General features: G+C 36.8%; 2 protein-coding genes across 3 annotated transcripts in view; one reads left to right on the forward strand and one right to left on the reverse strand.

The window, feature by feature from the left end:
• GTF2A1L (general transcription factor IIA subunit 1 like) overlaps positions 1-1,623 on the forward strand; it is a 47,054-nt gene extending 45,431 nt beyond the window's left edge. For both annotated transcript variants that reach the window (XM_063078129.1, XM_063078130.1), the window contains one exon: positions 1,516-1,623. In XM_063078129.1, coding sequence (XP_062934199.1) covers positions 1,516-1,623 — 108 coding nt within the window. The remainder of the gene's footprint in view (positions 1-1,515) is intronic.
• Positions 1,624-8,862: 7,239 nt separating this feature from the next.
• Positions 8,863-15,420, reverse strand: part of LHCGR (luteinizing hormone/choriogonadotropin receptor) — a 54,175-nt gene continuing 47,617 nt past the window's right edge. The window contains exon 11 of the mRNA XM_063078958.1: positions 8,863-10,015. Coding sequence (XP_062935028.1) covers positions 8,863-10,015 — 1,153 coding nt within the window. The remainder of the gene's footprint in view (positions 10,016-15,420) is intronic.

Genomic DNA, 15,420 nt, shown 5'->3' on the forward strand with positions numbered 1-15,420 from the left:
TACTTTCTGATTTCTATTTTGGTCCACTGGTTTGTTGATAGGTTGTATTATATTGTTTTAATTATTGAGACTTCTAATGTCTGGTACGATTAGTACTTCACAGATGTTCTTTGCCAGAATTTTCCTGGATATTTGTGTTTATTTTTCCATATTACCTTCAGAATCAGCTTGTCTGGTTCAAAATAACAACATGTTTGTACTTTTTTTGAAATCACATTAGATTAATAGAATTTGATATTTTAATGATGTTAGGGAGGAATAGGTTGCAATTTTAGATGGGGTTTCCAAGGGAGGCCTTACTGAGAATGTAATAGGGTAAAAATCAGAAGGAGGTAAAGGAATGGACTTACAATATCCAAAAAAGAATATTTGGGTGGAAGCATTTCAGATAGAGGGAAAAGCAAATACAAAAGGCCTGAGGTAGGAGAATGCCTGTGTGTTCAGGAATGTGAGAAGGCCAGAGCAGAAAGTGAGGGAAAGTGAAGGGAAGTGGGGGATATTGGAGTCCATTGTAAGAACTTTAGTTTTTGGATGGGAAGTCATTGGAGAGTTCTGAGTGGAGAAGTGACATCTGATTTATGGTTTTAACAGAACCATTTTGGCTTTCTAAGGCTTTTCAATAGTCACTTGTGGTTTACCCAGAGGTAGCAATGATTTTATGGTTTCTTACCTTTTGAAGTATTAGGATTTTCTGTTTTTTATTTTGTCACTATCAAGGCTGATTTATTGAATCAAAAGAACACCCAGCAGAATCTTAACAGATTTTAAGCTGTATCTTCTCACCTTGCTCAGTGCTTTATTATGACTTTCTTCCTTCAAAGAAATACCACTCTTTAATTCCTGATAATATTTGCCACATCCTCCCTGTTTATTCCTTTGCAGACATACAGGACTCTTTGCTGTTTTTGAACAATCCAGGCATGCCCCTCCTTGGGACCTTTCACTTCTGTTCCCTTTGCTTGGAATGCTCTTCTGTCAATATCTGCCTAGTTTTATTCCTCACCTTCTTTAAGTCTTTGCTCAAATGTCACCTCAAAAGTCAAGCCCACCCTGACTGTCATATTTAAAGTTGCAACCCCACCTCTATATTTGTGATCTTCCTTTTCCTGCTCTATTTTATTCATGGCACTTGTCACTTTTTAATATTCTACATAATTTGCTTATTAGGTTTCTGTTCCTTTTTCACCCCCCCCATTAAAATATAAACTCTTCAATGGCAGGAATTTTTTTGTTTTTGTTTTTTGCATATAAATGTTTTTACATATATAATAAATATAAACACATATATATAATATATATATTTCAAACTTATATATATCTCCAGTGCCTAAAACAGTATCTGACACATAAGAACTCAGACATTTGTTAATTGAATGAACGAACTATGTTGAGGAGGTCTTACTTTTATAGAACTCACATTTAGGATCAGAATAATTCCATTTGCTATAGCAAAGAAATGTAAATGATCCTTTAACTTGTGAAATTAATTAATTTAGATTACTTTTCTCCCTCCAGATTCATCGAAGCAAGAACAAATGGAAATTCTATTTGAAAGATGGTGTTATGTGTTTTGGAGGGAGAGACTATGTATTTGCAAAAGCCGTTGGTGATGCAGAGTGGTAAACCTTATGAGCTCAGTACATCAGTCTTGTAAACATCAGTGGGACTATATTTCATGCTATGAAATGTATTTTTATTTTAAATATAGTCCATAATAGAGCTACCCAAATTTTTAGTTCACTGTATGGAATTGAATAAAATTATAATTCAGATGCAGATACAAATATGCAGTTTTACATATATCTTGTGTTTTGATAGGTTTTTTTTTAAAAAAAAAAAAACAAACCCTAGTTATCTATAGTGTTGTAAAGCACAGATACATTGGGTGTGATGGAGCATGAAGAAATGTCACATTTATTCTTGAAGTAAAATTATAATCAGGTTCCAATTCCCCTTCATGGTAAAGTCAGTATCAGGTATTAGATTGGGGCCAGGGTTCCTCCCACCTCTTACCAAACCATGTTACAGAAGGTCCTGGGGAATCTTTTAAGTAGTGGAATATTCAAGAAGTCTTCTCTGAGTCTTCAGTCTACACTGGTTACTGGTGATATGTTGATTGTGCAAGCCCACATGGTCCCTTCAAGGCAGGTGTCTATACTACTATTTGAACATAAAATTGTTGCTAAGGCCAGGATCCTTGGAGCTAAGGATCAGCCTTTCTGGGCTTATGTCGTCAGGCCATTCTTCTTCATATCCCTGGTGAATTGTGAGGGAGTGGGTTAGGTTCCTGTTCTGTTTTTTAACACTTCAGACTTCTAATCTTTTTCCTAATAATGGTGGGTTTTTCCTTTCTCCCTACTTGTTTCTATTTTTCTTGCAGTGGAAGACCCCTTTGCAAACTTTTTTCTTCAAAGGCAATATCTCTCTTCCTTTTTCCTAACAGGGAATCCCCTTATTGAGTTTAGGCTTTCTAAAACAAAAGTCAAGAAGAGATGTTCTATTCAAGAACCTTCTGCTTTAGCCAGGCAACCTCATTTGATAGGATGCTTGGATAACTGTCTTGAAATTAGGGAGAGAAAACAAAATATAAAACACAAGTAGCTCTTTTTTCTGCAGCAATAAAAACAAAGCAAATTAATATCCCGATAAGCTATTTCATAATACTCTCTTCCTTAGTAGATTCAACCCCCTCAAAGAAGCATTTTCCCCATCACTCTGCCTCTCTTAATGGTTGGGGTACACCAAGTCTAGGAGTCCTAGTTTCAGCCTGAATGGTGTCCTCTAGGACAGTAACTCTTGCATAAAAAGCAGTGCAGGGATGAGTCGGGTATGGTCTGTGTGAGTTCCTTAAGGATTAGATAACTGAATCTGATAAGGCACAGGACAAATTCCTCATTTATTTTTGGAAAGCTACTCCTCTTGAGAGTTTAATTTATTTTAGCACTTGTTCTATTCTACCAAAGGGGCTCAACTGTTGGTATATCCTTTTGCAATCTGTATAAATCTCTTCTGGGCTTTGGACAACATGGGTGGAATATTGTCTTTGGCCTAAAGTTGCAGCTGCATGAGGATTCAGTTAGTACTGGAGAGTTGGCTGGTCCCCTAACCAGATTCTCCAGCTATTCCCTCTTCATCCTCAGTGATTGTCCCTATTTTTGTCTCTGCATGCCTTCATGCCCCTCATATTTTAAAATGCAAAAAATCTATTTAAAAGTAGGCCTACCACAAAACAAAACAAAACCCAATAATACTTATCCTTGCATGCTAATATAATTGACTATAGTTTTGGTGGTGATTACAGGGAGAACTAAGATCACCAAATTGTTTTAGTTCTGGGACTCTTTCATTAGTCTCAGATAATGTTAGGAAAAAACAAATCCTAGTTCTTGAAGTTGTCTAAACCAGTGATTTTCAAAAATTTTTGGCCAGGATATACACTTAAGAAACATACTTTAACAATCCAGTATATATTTGCTTGCACATTGACACACGTAACACAAATTAGACAAAAGTTTCAGGCAATCATGCTTGCCTTTAGCACATGATGGCCTTCTACATAATCTATTTGAATCTGTTCTGCTTCATTAAAAAGAATGAATGGTCTTGATCTACTAAATTGATTTACTACCCATAGTTAAAAAATATTTTTATTCTCTTTGGTAAAGATAGAGCGAGACAAATCTTAGTCCATTTCAAAAGAGAAAATTATTTTTTAAGCCCTGTTGTGAGTTAGGGGAGTTTACCTGAGAGTTGGCTTTGCTATCATATTACTTTTACTTTCAGAGAGCTTTTCATCATGACTTATTAGTCCATCTCTGTTGCTTCTAACAAAATACCTGAAACTGGGTAATTTGTAAAGAAACAATATTTATTGCTTACAGTTTCAGGCACTGGGAAGTCCAAAGTCCAAGGAACACATCTGGTGAGGGCCTTGTTCTTGGTGGTAGTTCTACAGTAACGTAGGATATCACATGTGGAAATGGCAGAAGCAGAGAGAAGGAGAGAGAGAGAGAGAGAGAGAGAGAGTGAGCTCCTGATGTATTCTCCTTTCAAATCAGAATCACACCCATGACCACCCATTAAACCATCAATGGATTAATCCATTCACTAGGGCATGGTCCTCACAATCTAATCACCTCTTCAAGGCCCCATCTCTCAATTACCATAATAGGATTTCCCACTCTCTTCACACTATCACAGTGGGGATCAAACTTTAATGAATTTGGGGGACATCCAATCCACAGCAATGTCCATGGTAAACATTTCCCATTGCATTTTATAATAAAATACTATAAAGTAAGTTTCTAAGTTCTTACAAAAACAGAATCTTGGCAAATGTCATTGTATACCCTTTTACAGAAGGAGAAAGAATCTCGTATAGAGGTTACAGTTTGCTGTATTAAAGGAAACTTGTGAAAGTGTCATGTATTCTTATTCCTATGCCAGTACACTTTGAGAATTTCTCAAATGTTTTCTCATGCTTACATCCTACAGTTCTTTCTTCTGTACTTTTTCTCTCCATGTAGGCCAAGAAGATCTTGTTGAGTTTGCAAAGAGTTAATCTCTTGGGACTAACCAACTGACTTCATTATAACATTCATTCCTCATTTTTCTCAATGTGCAGAACACCTCAGTCAGGCTAAAATGTGTAAATAGTCATCTGTACAGCCCAGTAGAGCAACAAGACTCCAATTGTAATTCTGTTTTAGTCATTTAAGTTGTGTGGGAAACTGGTAACTTTGGAGGCAATAGCAACAGTTAATTGGGGTGGCAAGCAGTGAATTTAGTGGGGGATTTTATTCTGACTAGTGTTAGTAGGTTAATAATATGCTGGTTTTCATGTAAATATACTCTAAGCCAGTTGAGAACTTTGTGATTTATAACTAGAAAGCTGAATTATAAGTAGGGAGCCCATGGTAATAATTCTTAGGGCAAATGATAATAATAAAAATATTGTACATTTTGAAGAAAAGATTAATTACAAACACACCTATTGAAATCTTTGTGACAGAGATTCTTAATTTATATGCAGACTTAATACATTTTTGAGGAAACTAAAACCAGGCCCTTTACAGCAAATGTTATAAATGGAGGATAAGATACAATGCCTTTTAAAATTTTGTAAATTTAGATGAGTTATTCCAGATTGATTAACCTTTTTTAGCCATTTTGCAACCTACCAGTGATAAAGTGATAACATCAAACATGATTAAAAAAAATTCATTGAGCATCTGATTTTTATGATTTAGGTATGAGAGGTTATACAGAATAAGAATACACAAGCTTTTCATAGGACCAGCTCATATGGGAAATGCTTCTTAACAAGGCCAGTTTTATATTTCAGTTATAAAAGTGAATCAGCTTAAAAATTATTAATCACCTATTATGTGTAAGACTTTAGGATAGATATAGTGGGAGAAACAAAGTAAGAGAGGTGAGCGTATCACTAAAGAAATTCATAACACAGGTGAAATAAGAGATGTAAAGATAACACCCAGCAATGCAAGGTAAAAGACAAATGACAAGAGGTAAAGAATTCCTGAAAGAGACCATCGTGGGTTATATATTCAGTATTTATGTACTTTATTTAAGATAAAGGAGGCATCTTGACTGTAGTGAATTAGGGAGTGGATTAAGGAGACCTTGATAAAGAAGATAAGTTGTGTTGAGAACTTAAAGGATGTAGGAAGGAGGACAAGTAAGGATTAAGATGGTAAGAATGGCAAGGGCACCAGAATGGAGACGCATAGGGCATGGCTAGGGAAAAGTAATTAGAACAGTTTATTTCATGTAGAAAAACAGCAGATAAAGTGGCAGATTTGAGGGTGGATTCTGATGTTCTCTGAATGTTAGGCTAGAAGCTAAAACTTAAGTTTATAGGTACTGATGAGCTGCTCAGAATTTTTGTACAGGTATATTATAAGGGGAAATAGGATTTTAGGAAGATTAATCAGTGATGGTGGGTATGAGAGTGTGGACATGGGGAAGACTGGATAATGAATAAAAATCGGTGATATAGTAGTACAGGAGTAAGGGGAAAATGAGTGTGGCAGTAGGAATACAAAATAAAGAACTGGTGCAGAAGACAATTCAAATGAATAACTGGTAGGTCTTAGTGACTGAAAGGATATGGGTATGAGAATGAAGGCGACAGTAAAATATGTCTCCATATGTTAAAACTTATAATGTAGAAAATAAAGATCAGTATTTGTGCAAAAGGTCATGAAAGTTATTTTCAGAGTATTTGTACAAGTACCTTGGGCTCGAACTGTGTTTAAGAATTCATAACGTTTCTCCACAAGAATATATTTTGTTTTTCTCTTTGTTTTCTGCTTGCTTGTTTTGGTTCTGGGATTTATGTATGAATCAGAAAGTTTATTGTATAGTTATATAGCAACATGCCTAATTAGTATTCTGTCATATTGCTGAAACAGACTCTAGAACACTACCATATAAGAGAGGCGTGCATCTGAATAAAGATAACTAGGTATGGAGTAGAAAAGTCAGAAATGTGAAAAATACTAGAGAAGAGATATTTTGTAAAGTTTATAATCTTTTATAACCTCTTTTGAATGACCTTGCACAAGGATGTAAGGACTGAAAGCAGACTGGATGTGTAGAGTGTCTAGTTATGTCTATACATTTATTTAATAAAATGTCAAAGGAGAGCTAAAAACTGGAAGTAGCCCAGATATCCATCAGTAGAAGGGAAACAATGTATATTCATACAGTGGAATACTAATCAGCAATGAAAAGGAAAAACTACTGATTCAATCAATAACATAGATTAATAGCAAAAACACTGAGTCAGCAATGTTGAGCCGAAGAAGTCTTGCATGAAAACATAAAGAATATATACTGTACGATTCCATTTATATGAAGTTCTATAGAGAACAGGCAAAGCTAATCTGGGGGTGGGGGGGTGGGAATCAGAACCATTGCTACCTCTAGGGGTGGGGGTGAGGAATTGAGTGGGGAGGGGTATGAGGGAACGTTTTGAGGGTGATGTTCTATGTCCTGATAGAGGTTTGGGTCACATGCATTTCTCAAAACTCATTAAATGGTATGCCTAAGACTTGTCCATTTCACATTTTTAGTTTTACCTAAAAATATAAACAAATATTGGAATAGAAATAAGAATGCTGAAAGTGTTTAGGGCTAAAGTACTGCTGTCTGCAAATTCCTCTGAAATGCATAAAAAGATGGATAGATAAATAATGGATAGTTATATGTGATGAAGCTAATATAGTAAAATATTGTTGAATCTAAGTGGTGGTTTATGGGTGTTCACTATGCAGTTCTTTCAATTTTTCTGTGCATTTAAAAATGTTTACAATAAAATTTTTGGGACAATTTAAGGAACTTCAAATGTATATTAAACCATTGTATGACTATGATTTACTAATATAGGAGCCAGTAAAATGCAGTGATTAAGAGGCTGGGGTCCTGAATCAGAGCTTTGAGTTTGAGTCCTATTAGTTCAATCCTATATTAGTTTTGAGCACTTTAGCAAATTGTAATAGGTTTTCCTCTCCAATTTGGGAATTTTTCACCTTACCTATTTATAAATATATTAATCTTTATATCAAGTCTATATTTTAAAACATGGAAAAATAGCCTTTATGGAACCTTAGCAGAGCCAGAGTGTACACATTACTAAACCATTAAACAGATTTCCAAAACAGAAAAAAGTGAATATCTACATCATAGAGTTTTATGAAGACTAAATGGTTTAAATTATCTAACATTTATGAAGAAGTTCAGCATGTAGTGAGCTTTCAGTAAAAATTAAGAAAGTCAAAGGAGCATACAAAAAACACTGCAATTAAAACCATAGTTTTGTTGTCCTGTAAGAGTCATTTTTAATGATTAAAAATACTTTCTAGCAAATATTGGATGTATTTTTCTGTATCTTTCAAATGATGAAAGTTAATTATTTTTAAGTATTTTAAAATATTTAAATATTTTCATTCACTTAAAGATAAGGCTCTAGAAAAATTCTTTTTCTTACAAGTTTCATAACTTTAGAATAATTCAGCACGTTTGTTATATACCATTGCCAAGATCCTGAGGTAGGAGCCAAGGAAACAAAGTGGACCAAGAGACGGTTCCTACCCACAAGGAGTTTACGATCTACAATTTAATGTTTCGTTGCTCTTTGGAGGCTAAATATTGCACCAAGCAAATAAGCTGAAATTTGCCTTTAGATGTTTACCTTACTCTAAATTTTAAGTAAATAGAATCTAGATGGGGGATAGATAAAAGTCTCTAGAACAGTGCCAGTAGAACTTTCTGCAGTGATGAAAATGTTCTGTATCCCTAGTCAAATGTGGCTATTGAGAAACTGAAATGTGGCTAGTGCAACTGAGAAATTATTTTTTATTTAAGTTAGCCACATGTGACTAGCGGCTACCAGATAGGACAGTGCATCTCTAGAGTGTGTTTCTCAAACTGAGGAAAAAGACCAGTTATTTTAAATTTCCAATCTATTATGAATGAATATTTTTGTAGAATGCAATAAAAATTACTGCACAAAAAAATCAAAGCCATGCCTCAATTTTTTAAAATATTAGATTCAACAGATTCAATATTAGATTCAAAATTACTGTGTCAAATTGCTATAAAAACTTCTAAACACTCTCAAATGTCTATATTTTGTCATGAGGTACCAATGACAGATGGCTTTCATACGGTACTGGTCATGGACCACACTTTGAGCTAGATAGAGGTCTCTTGCCCAATGTGCCTAAGAATAAATAATTTCCTAAAACCAATCGTTTTTGTTAAAATTACTGGTACAGGTAAATTTTTTTTTTTTACAGACATAAGCACAATTCAATAATGCAGTTACTGATAGAACAGTTAACACTTTCCATTGCAAATCTTGTCTAGGACAGCTGTATCTTGACAGTGCATTGTGGACAACTTCAAGATAGACTGAGAAGGCTTATTTGATTTAGTGAAGACATTTTTGCGGTTGGAGGTATAAGCTGAAAAATCCTTGTTTCTGTAAAGTTCAGCTCGACGTTTACAGCAGCCAAATTTGCTCAGCAACAGAAAGAAATCCCTTCGGAATGCCTTTGTGAAAATCGCATACAAAAATGGATTGGCACAAGAATTGACAGGATAAAAAAGAACAAGTAAAACTTTAGAGTTGGTTACTGTGATAAGGGGCACTTTGAAGGCAGCTGAGATGGCAAAAAAAGAGATAGGTGCCATGCAGATGAAATCGGTGAAGATGAGGATCGCCATTTTTTTAGCAATCTTTGTATCTTTGTTGGTAGCCATTAGTTCTGGATTTTGAACTGCAAAATAAATTTTAATGTAGCAAGCACAAATGATGATGAAGGCTACCACATTGAGTATCAGGATGGTTAATATGTAGACTTGTGAGAGAGTGGTCTCCACATCCATGGGGAGGCAAATGCTGACCTTCATGTAATTGCTGACACCCACAAGGGGCAGCATAGCAATTAGAGTAGAGAAGAACCATCCTCCAAGCATAATCGGGATGGCATGTCTCAATCGCAGCTTTTGGTCCAGCTGAATAGCATAGGTGATGGTGTGCCATCTTTCTAGGGTGATGACGGTGAGGGTGTAGACAGAAAGCTCACTTGCAAATACAGTGAAAAAACCAGCAGTGCTGCATCCACTCCCTGTCTGCCAATCTATGGCATGGTTATAATACTGGCCTTTGGTTTGGGAATCAACTGAGGCAATGAGCAGCAGATAGAGCCCCATGCAAAAGTCTGCAAAGGAGAGATTGCACATGAGAAAACGGGGCACTGTCAGTTTATAACGACTGGTCAGGAGAACAAAGAGGACAGTCACATTTCCCATGATGGCTAGGATATTGATCAGCCAAATCAGGACCCTAAGGAAGTCATAGCCCATAATATCTTCACAGGGATTAAAAGCATCTGGTTCAGGAGCACATCGGAGTGTCTTGGGTGAGCAAAAGCCGTAATCATAGTCCCAGCCACTCAGTTCACTGTCAGCAAAGATGACAGAATAACTGTAAGAAGAATATTGGTTCGATGTAAATGTAAGATTTTCTATGATTCTGAGTATTAAAAAATTCAAAATCTTGTGTTTTTTTAAAGTCTAAGAAGCAAAGGAAAACAAGGCCACAATAACATCAGCCTTAACATTTATTTGTTAAATTATCTGAGAACTCTTTTGATGTAGGTATTTCTTAAGAAGGGAATGAAAAGCCGCTCATTTAGCCTTTAAAATATACATTTTACACATTGATACTGAGACTTAACCTGTTTACAGAGGATGATTTTCTTTGGAAAACAAATTTATAGACAATTTATGCTTACTAAATATAAAAATTCTTTCTTGGCATTTTCTTAGCTATTTATCTCATTTGGTCTCCAACTAAACTGCTACTGAGCTGTTTGTAGTACGAGGGTACTTCAATAATACAAATCTTTCCATGGACATTTTGAAGTACCCTCATAGAATACAAATGGAATTGGAAAGCTCACATTGTTGAAAATCATCAACTACTGGTGAACTTGTCTGCACTTAAGTCCCTGGCTAATCAAATGGCCCAATTGAAAAATAGGAACCAAGGACAGAAACAAGAGCGGAGGAAGAATATGGTCATGGGTAATAGGAAGAAATGGTGGAAATAGATACCCCTCAGGGTTGTGAGTCAGAAAGGGTGGATTGAAGAAGGACTCTGTCCCTAGTGAAGAAACAGTTCATCCTCTGTCACTTCCTCCCAGTCCCACTGCTACTTCCCGAGTTCAGGTTTTCATCCTCTCTTCTGGGGCAATTACCTTAGTTTTCTTTCTGACATTCTTTCTGCAATCTTAGCCCTCTTCCCAGTCTATCCTGTATATTCCTCCTGGAACGACCTTTCCTAAACACACATCTGTTAATTTCACTTGACTCAAACCTTCCCCAAGTTTTCAGTGGTTCTGGAATAAAATCCAGAATCCTTGTGATGGCTTCCAAGGCTCTCCTTGGTCTGGGTTCTGCCTGCCTCTCTAGTCTCATCTCTAAGAAGCAGTAGTGCCTCACAGTTTAGACCATGGGCTCTGGAGTGAGACTGCCAGAGTCCAGTCCTACCACAGCTGCTTACAGGCTGCATAAACTTGGGAGAGTTAATCAGTATTTCTGTGCCTCAAGTTCTTCATTTACCAAGTGGAGATAATAATCATACCTTCCTTGTTAAGATTGTGCTAAGGATTAAGTGCATTAATACATGTAGAATGCTTAGAATAATTCCTGACACAATAAATATTAGGGATTCTTATGGGGGAGTATACAAAATGTTCATGGAAAGATTTGTATTATCTATTAGTTCCGTTTTTCCACGGACATTTTGAAGTACCTTGTATAATTATCTCTTGCAAATTCCCTGTGCAACCTTCCCTTTGGTCACACGAAATGACTTGTAGCTCTCTGAACAAATTTTTCACTCCTTTGCCTTTGTAGGTGCTATTTCTTCTGCCTGGAATTTCCTTCCTCTCCTCGTCTTTCTCATGAATTCCTCCTTATCCTTAATGACAAACTCTTCTATGAAGCTTTTCTTGATTCTGCTCCCCAAGGAGTTTATTATCCTTTCTCTCTGCCAAGGGCTGCACTAAATACTATTGCAATTAGCAAAATGTATTGCAATGAAGTGATGAAGCATATCTGTCTAATAGTCTATAAACTTCTTGAAGGCAGGGGACTAGGTCTTATTTATCAAATCCCAGTGTCTAACACAGTTTTGGCTCAGAATGTTCACTCAATAAATGTTTGTGGAGTGAATAAATCTAAACCAGGATGATCTTGGCTCTGAAAGGAGAGGATACAGGGACAGTAAGTGTACACAGCATGATGCATGTAGGCTCAACAAATTTTCTCTTTGCCCACATTCCGCCAATATCTTGGGAGCTGGAGAAATGTGCATAACTTTTCTGTCAAGGCCATTACAAATGTGTGTTTCACCCTACGGTTCCTCACATAATATGAGTGTTTTTTTCTTCTCTCAAAAGTTAACTTCTCATGTTCTGTATTTGTAAGTGTGTACCTAATTCAGTGAATGGATGAAATAATATATTTCAGGAATATAATACTGAAGGGAAAGAACACAAATTTTAAAAAAAGAAAGAATTTGTGACCCAGAACTCCGAAAAATGTGGTAGAATATCATAGAGACCAATTTGGAACTAGAGAAGGGCTGTTATGTACAGAAGACTGCATAGGAACCTCATCTGTTTTATTATTAAATATCTTCATAAGCAGCACATTTTTTTATCTTCATTTCACAGACATCGATATAATTACCTATTTTTTTAATCTTTGAAGAGAGAAGATGATTATAAAGAACTATTAAAATTTTTTCTTAGCATTACAAAGGTCCTTAAAAACCATCTCATTGAACCCACTCGTTTTATTGGTAAAGGAACCAAAGGAGGTAAGTGATTAAAGGACCTTTGCCCAGGGACCCTCAGGGGACAGTGGCAGCGTGGGAGTCTTCATATCCACAGTCCAGAGGCCTTCTACTTCACTATCTCAGTGAGTATTTTTCAAAATGAGGTCCTTTGACCAAGTCCATCACAGTCCCTAGGGAGTTTGTTAAAATGCAGGTTCCTGTCTTTACCCCAAACCCTGAATCAAAATCTCTAGGGACAGAGCCCAGGTATCTGCATTCTCTCAATGATTCATACAAAAACCTTTATGAAATCAAGTAATAATTTCCCAACTATTGCTGATTTCCTTTACTCCTTTCCCCCATCAAAACTACTTCAACTGCTAGAAGTACTAATTTAAAACTTCTAAAAATTCTGCCATGGTTTCTGAATAAATTTATACCAATAAGAGGGATCCCTCCTCTCCCCCTGTTCTTTGCCCTTTTTTCTTTTGCCCTACTGGGCATATGTCTAGCATTTTTTCTCCTTGGTGATATGTCTTCAGACCAAATACCTACCTGGTGCTACTTACTTTTGTGTCCTGGGATGGCTCCTGAGGGCGCGTCATGCTTATTGACAAAGCCCAGCATAGGGCTGTCTTTAGTACTGGAGGCTATGATGGAGAGTTTGAGTGGACTCACGTGGGTTTAGTAATATTAAGTTAGAGGAAGGAGGAGTTATAGCACTACTGCTCCAGTCATCAGAAAGGAGAAAGATAGGAATTTTAGGAGGACAGTGGGGCCAAACGTAGCAGTGAGGACACTGTGTTACTTTGGGGAGAACAGGTAAGGCTGAGTGTTGGCTCTTCACTTTCTAAACTCCAGGGACTCAGGAATGGCTATGTGGTGGGAAGTGGGAGACAGGGAACTTATAAAAAATGTTTTCATGGGGAGCACATCCTTTTTACTTAGATTGTGTATTAATTTCAGGTAGTTTTGGAGATGCTAGAGGTTAGGGGACTTGTCTTAAAGCAGTGTAAGTATAGCAAACTCAAGGTTGTATGCTCATTTGGGAAGGCTTGGGGAGGGGGCTGATGAGATTATCGAGGGTGTGTTAAAGTCTCCCCTCCCCACAAACCACCCCCTGGTGCAACCATTGACTGTACCCAGAAATGGTTTCCTGTTGGTGAGAAGCTATATGACTGCAAAAGAGTTATGTGGAAAGTGACTGACAAAATACTGAGAGAAGAGTGGGAAGGGTGAGGAGAAGCAGCACTGGAAGACAGATGGTGTTGGGACCGAAAGGAAAGGAAAGGAAAAGAAGAAGACAGAATAATACAAATCTACCCCACGTGCTAGCACATTCTTTAACAGCTCCCTTCACTCTCGTGGTTCTGAAGGCCAGATGATATTTGTGCTGTACCTTACAGATGAGGAAAAAAAATCTCAAACAGTATAGGTACTGTGCAGTGATACCCAGTGTTACACAAGCGTTGCTGCCAAGGATTCATGTGCAACTCTGAGGAACCCCAAAGCCCAGGGCCCTTTCACCATACCACCCTGCTGCCTTTATAGAACTTGGAGATTGATAGGAAAAAGAAGAGAAAATAAAAAGGAGATTGGAAGGGCATCTGGTTTTGTAGTCTGCAGGACAAAAGGGCGGTAGAAATAAAATTTCTAAGTCTCAGTAAATGTGGCACAGGGACACTGGGATTATCTTTTGAGGCATGCTCTTTTACAGGTGAAGGTAACTGAAATGTCAAGGCAGCCAGCATTTGTAGCAAGAAAAATGTTAAAAATTAGTAGAATAGAAATGTAGCTCGCTTCCAGTGTATGTTAGTGATAGTGTTTAGACTAATTTTAAGCTCAGGAGCATAGAGGTCAATGTAGCCCAAGTCTGAAGTGAAGTGGCTACTTCCAGAAGCTTTGTCTGCAATGGGTTAATCTTTGTGGAATGCTGACCACGTGACTAGTGAAAATTCCTGCAGAATAAGCTATCATTTATAGCAGCCATTAGTGACATATCAAAATATCTGCAAATAAAATTTTAATTTTTGAGGGGAGTTTAGTATAATTGTAGAATGAACACTTAGATACTGCCTTTAAAGAGTTTTTTTAAACAGTGGAAATAGACCTAATTACTAGATCCCACTTGCAAAGAAAAAAATTCCCCTTTTTAAAACTATTAAAAAATACTTTGCAGTGGCCATCAGACACATGAAAAATGTTCAGCATCACTTAGCATCAGGGAAATGCAAATCAAAACCACACTGAGATATCATCTCACCCCAATTAGACTGGCTATTATAAAATAGACAGAGAATAAATGCTGGTGAGGATGTGGAGAAAGGGGAACCCTCCTGAACTGTTGGTGGGACTGTAAATTAGTGGAGCCATTATGGAAAACAGTATGGAGGTTCCTCAAACAACTACAGATAGAACTGCCATACGACCCAGCAATCCCATTGCTAGGTATATACCCAAAGGAGTAGAAATCATCATGTCAAAGGGATACCTGCCCTCCCATGTTTATTGCACCTCTATTTGCAACAACCAAGAGTTGGAATGAACCTAAATGTCCATTGACAGATGACTGGATAAGGAAAATGTGGTATATATACTCAATGGAATACTACTCTGCCATAAAAAAAGAATGAAATTCTGCCGTTCACAGCAACATGGATGAACTTAGAGAAAATTATGTTAAGTGAAATAAGCCAGGCACAGAAAGAGAAATACTGCATGTCCTCACTCATAAGTGGGAGTTAAAATGAAAAGAAAGTAAGAAAGAAACAATCACAATACTACATTAAACTTAAAAAAAAAGAGAGAACAGACTGTGGTTATTTGAGGTGGAAGGTGGGAGGGGGAGGGAGGTTGGTGAGAAACTAGTTAAGGGTTACAAAGATTGATTATGTTTTGTAAACACAAGTATACTAATTATCCTGATTTGATCATCCCATATTGTACACATGTATTGATATTTGACTCTGTACCCCACAAATATATATAATCAATTATCTTTCAATAAAAACAACTGTCAAAAATACTTTGCAAACATCCTCCCC

Source organism: Cynocephalus volans, chromosome 14 (genome assembly GCF_027409185.1).
Source record: "Cynocephalus volans isolate mCynVol1 chromosome 14, mCynVol1.pri, whole genome shotgun sequence".
NCBI classification, from domain to species: domain Eukaryota; kingdom Metazoa; phylum Chordata; class Mammalia; order Dermoptera; family Cynocephalidae; genus Cynocephalus; species Cynocephalus volans.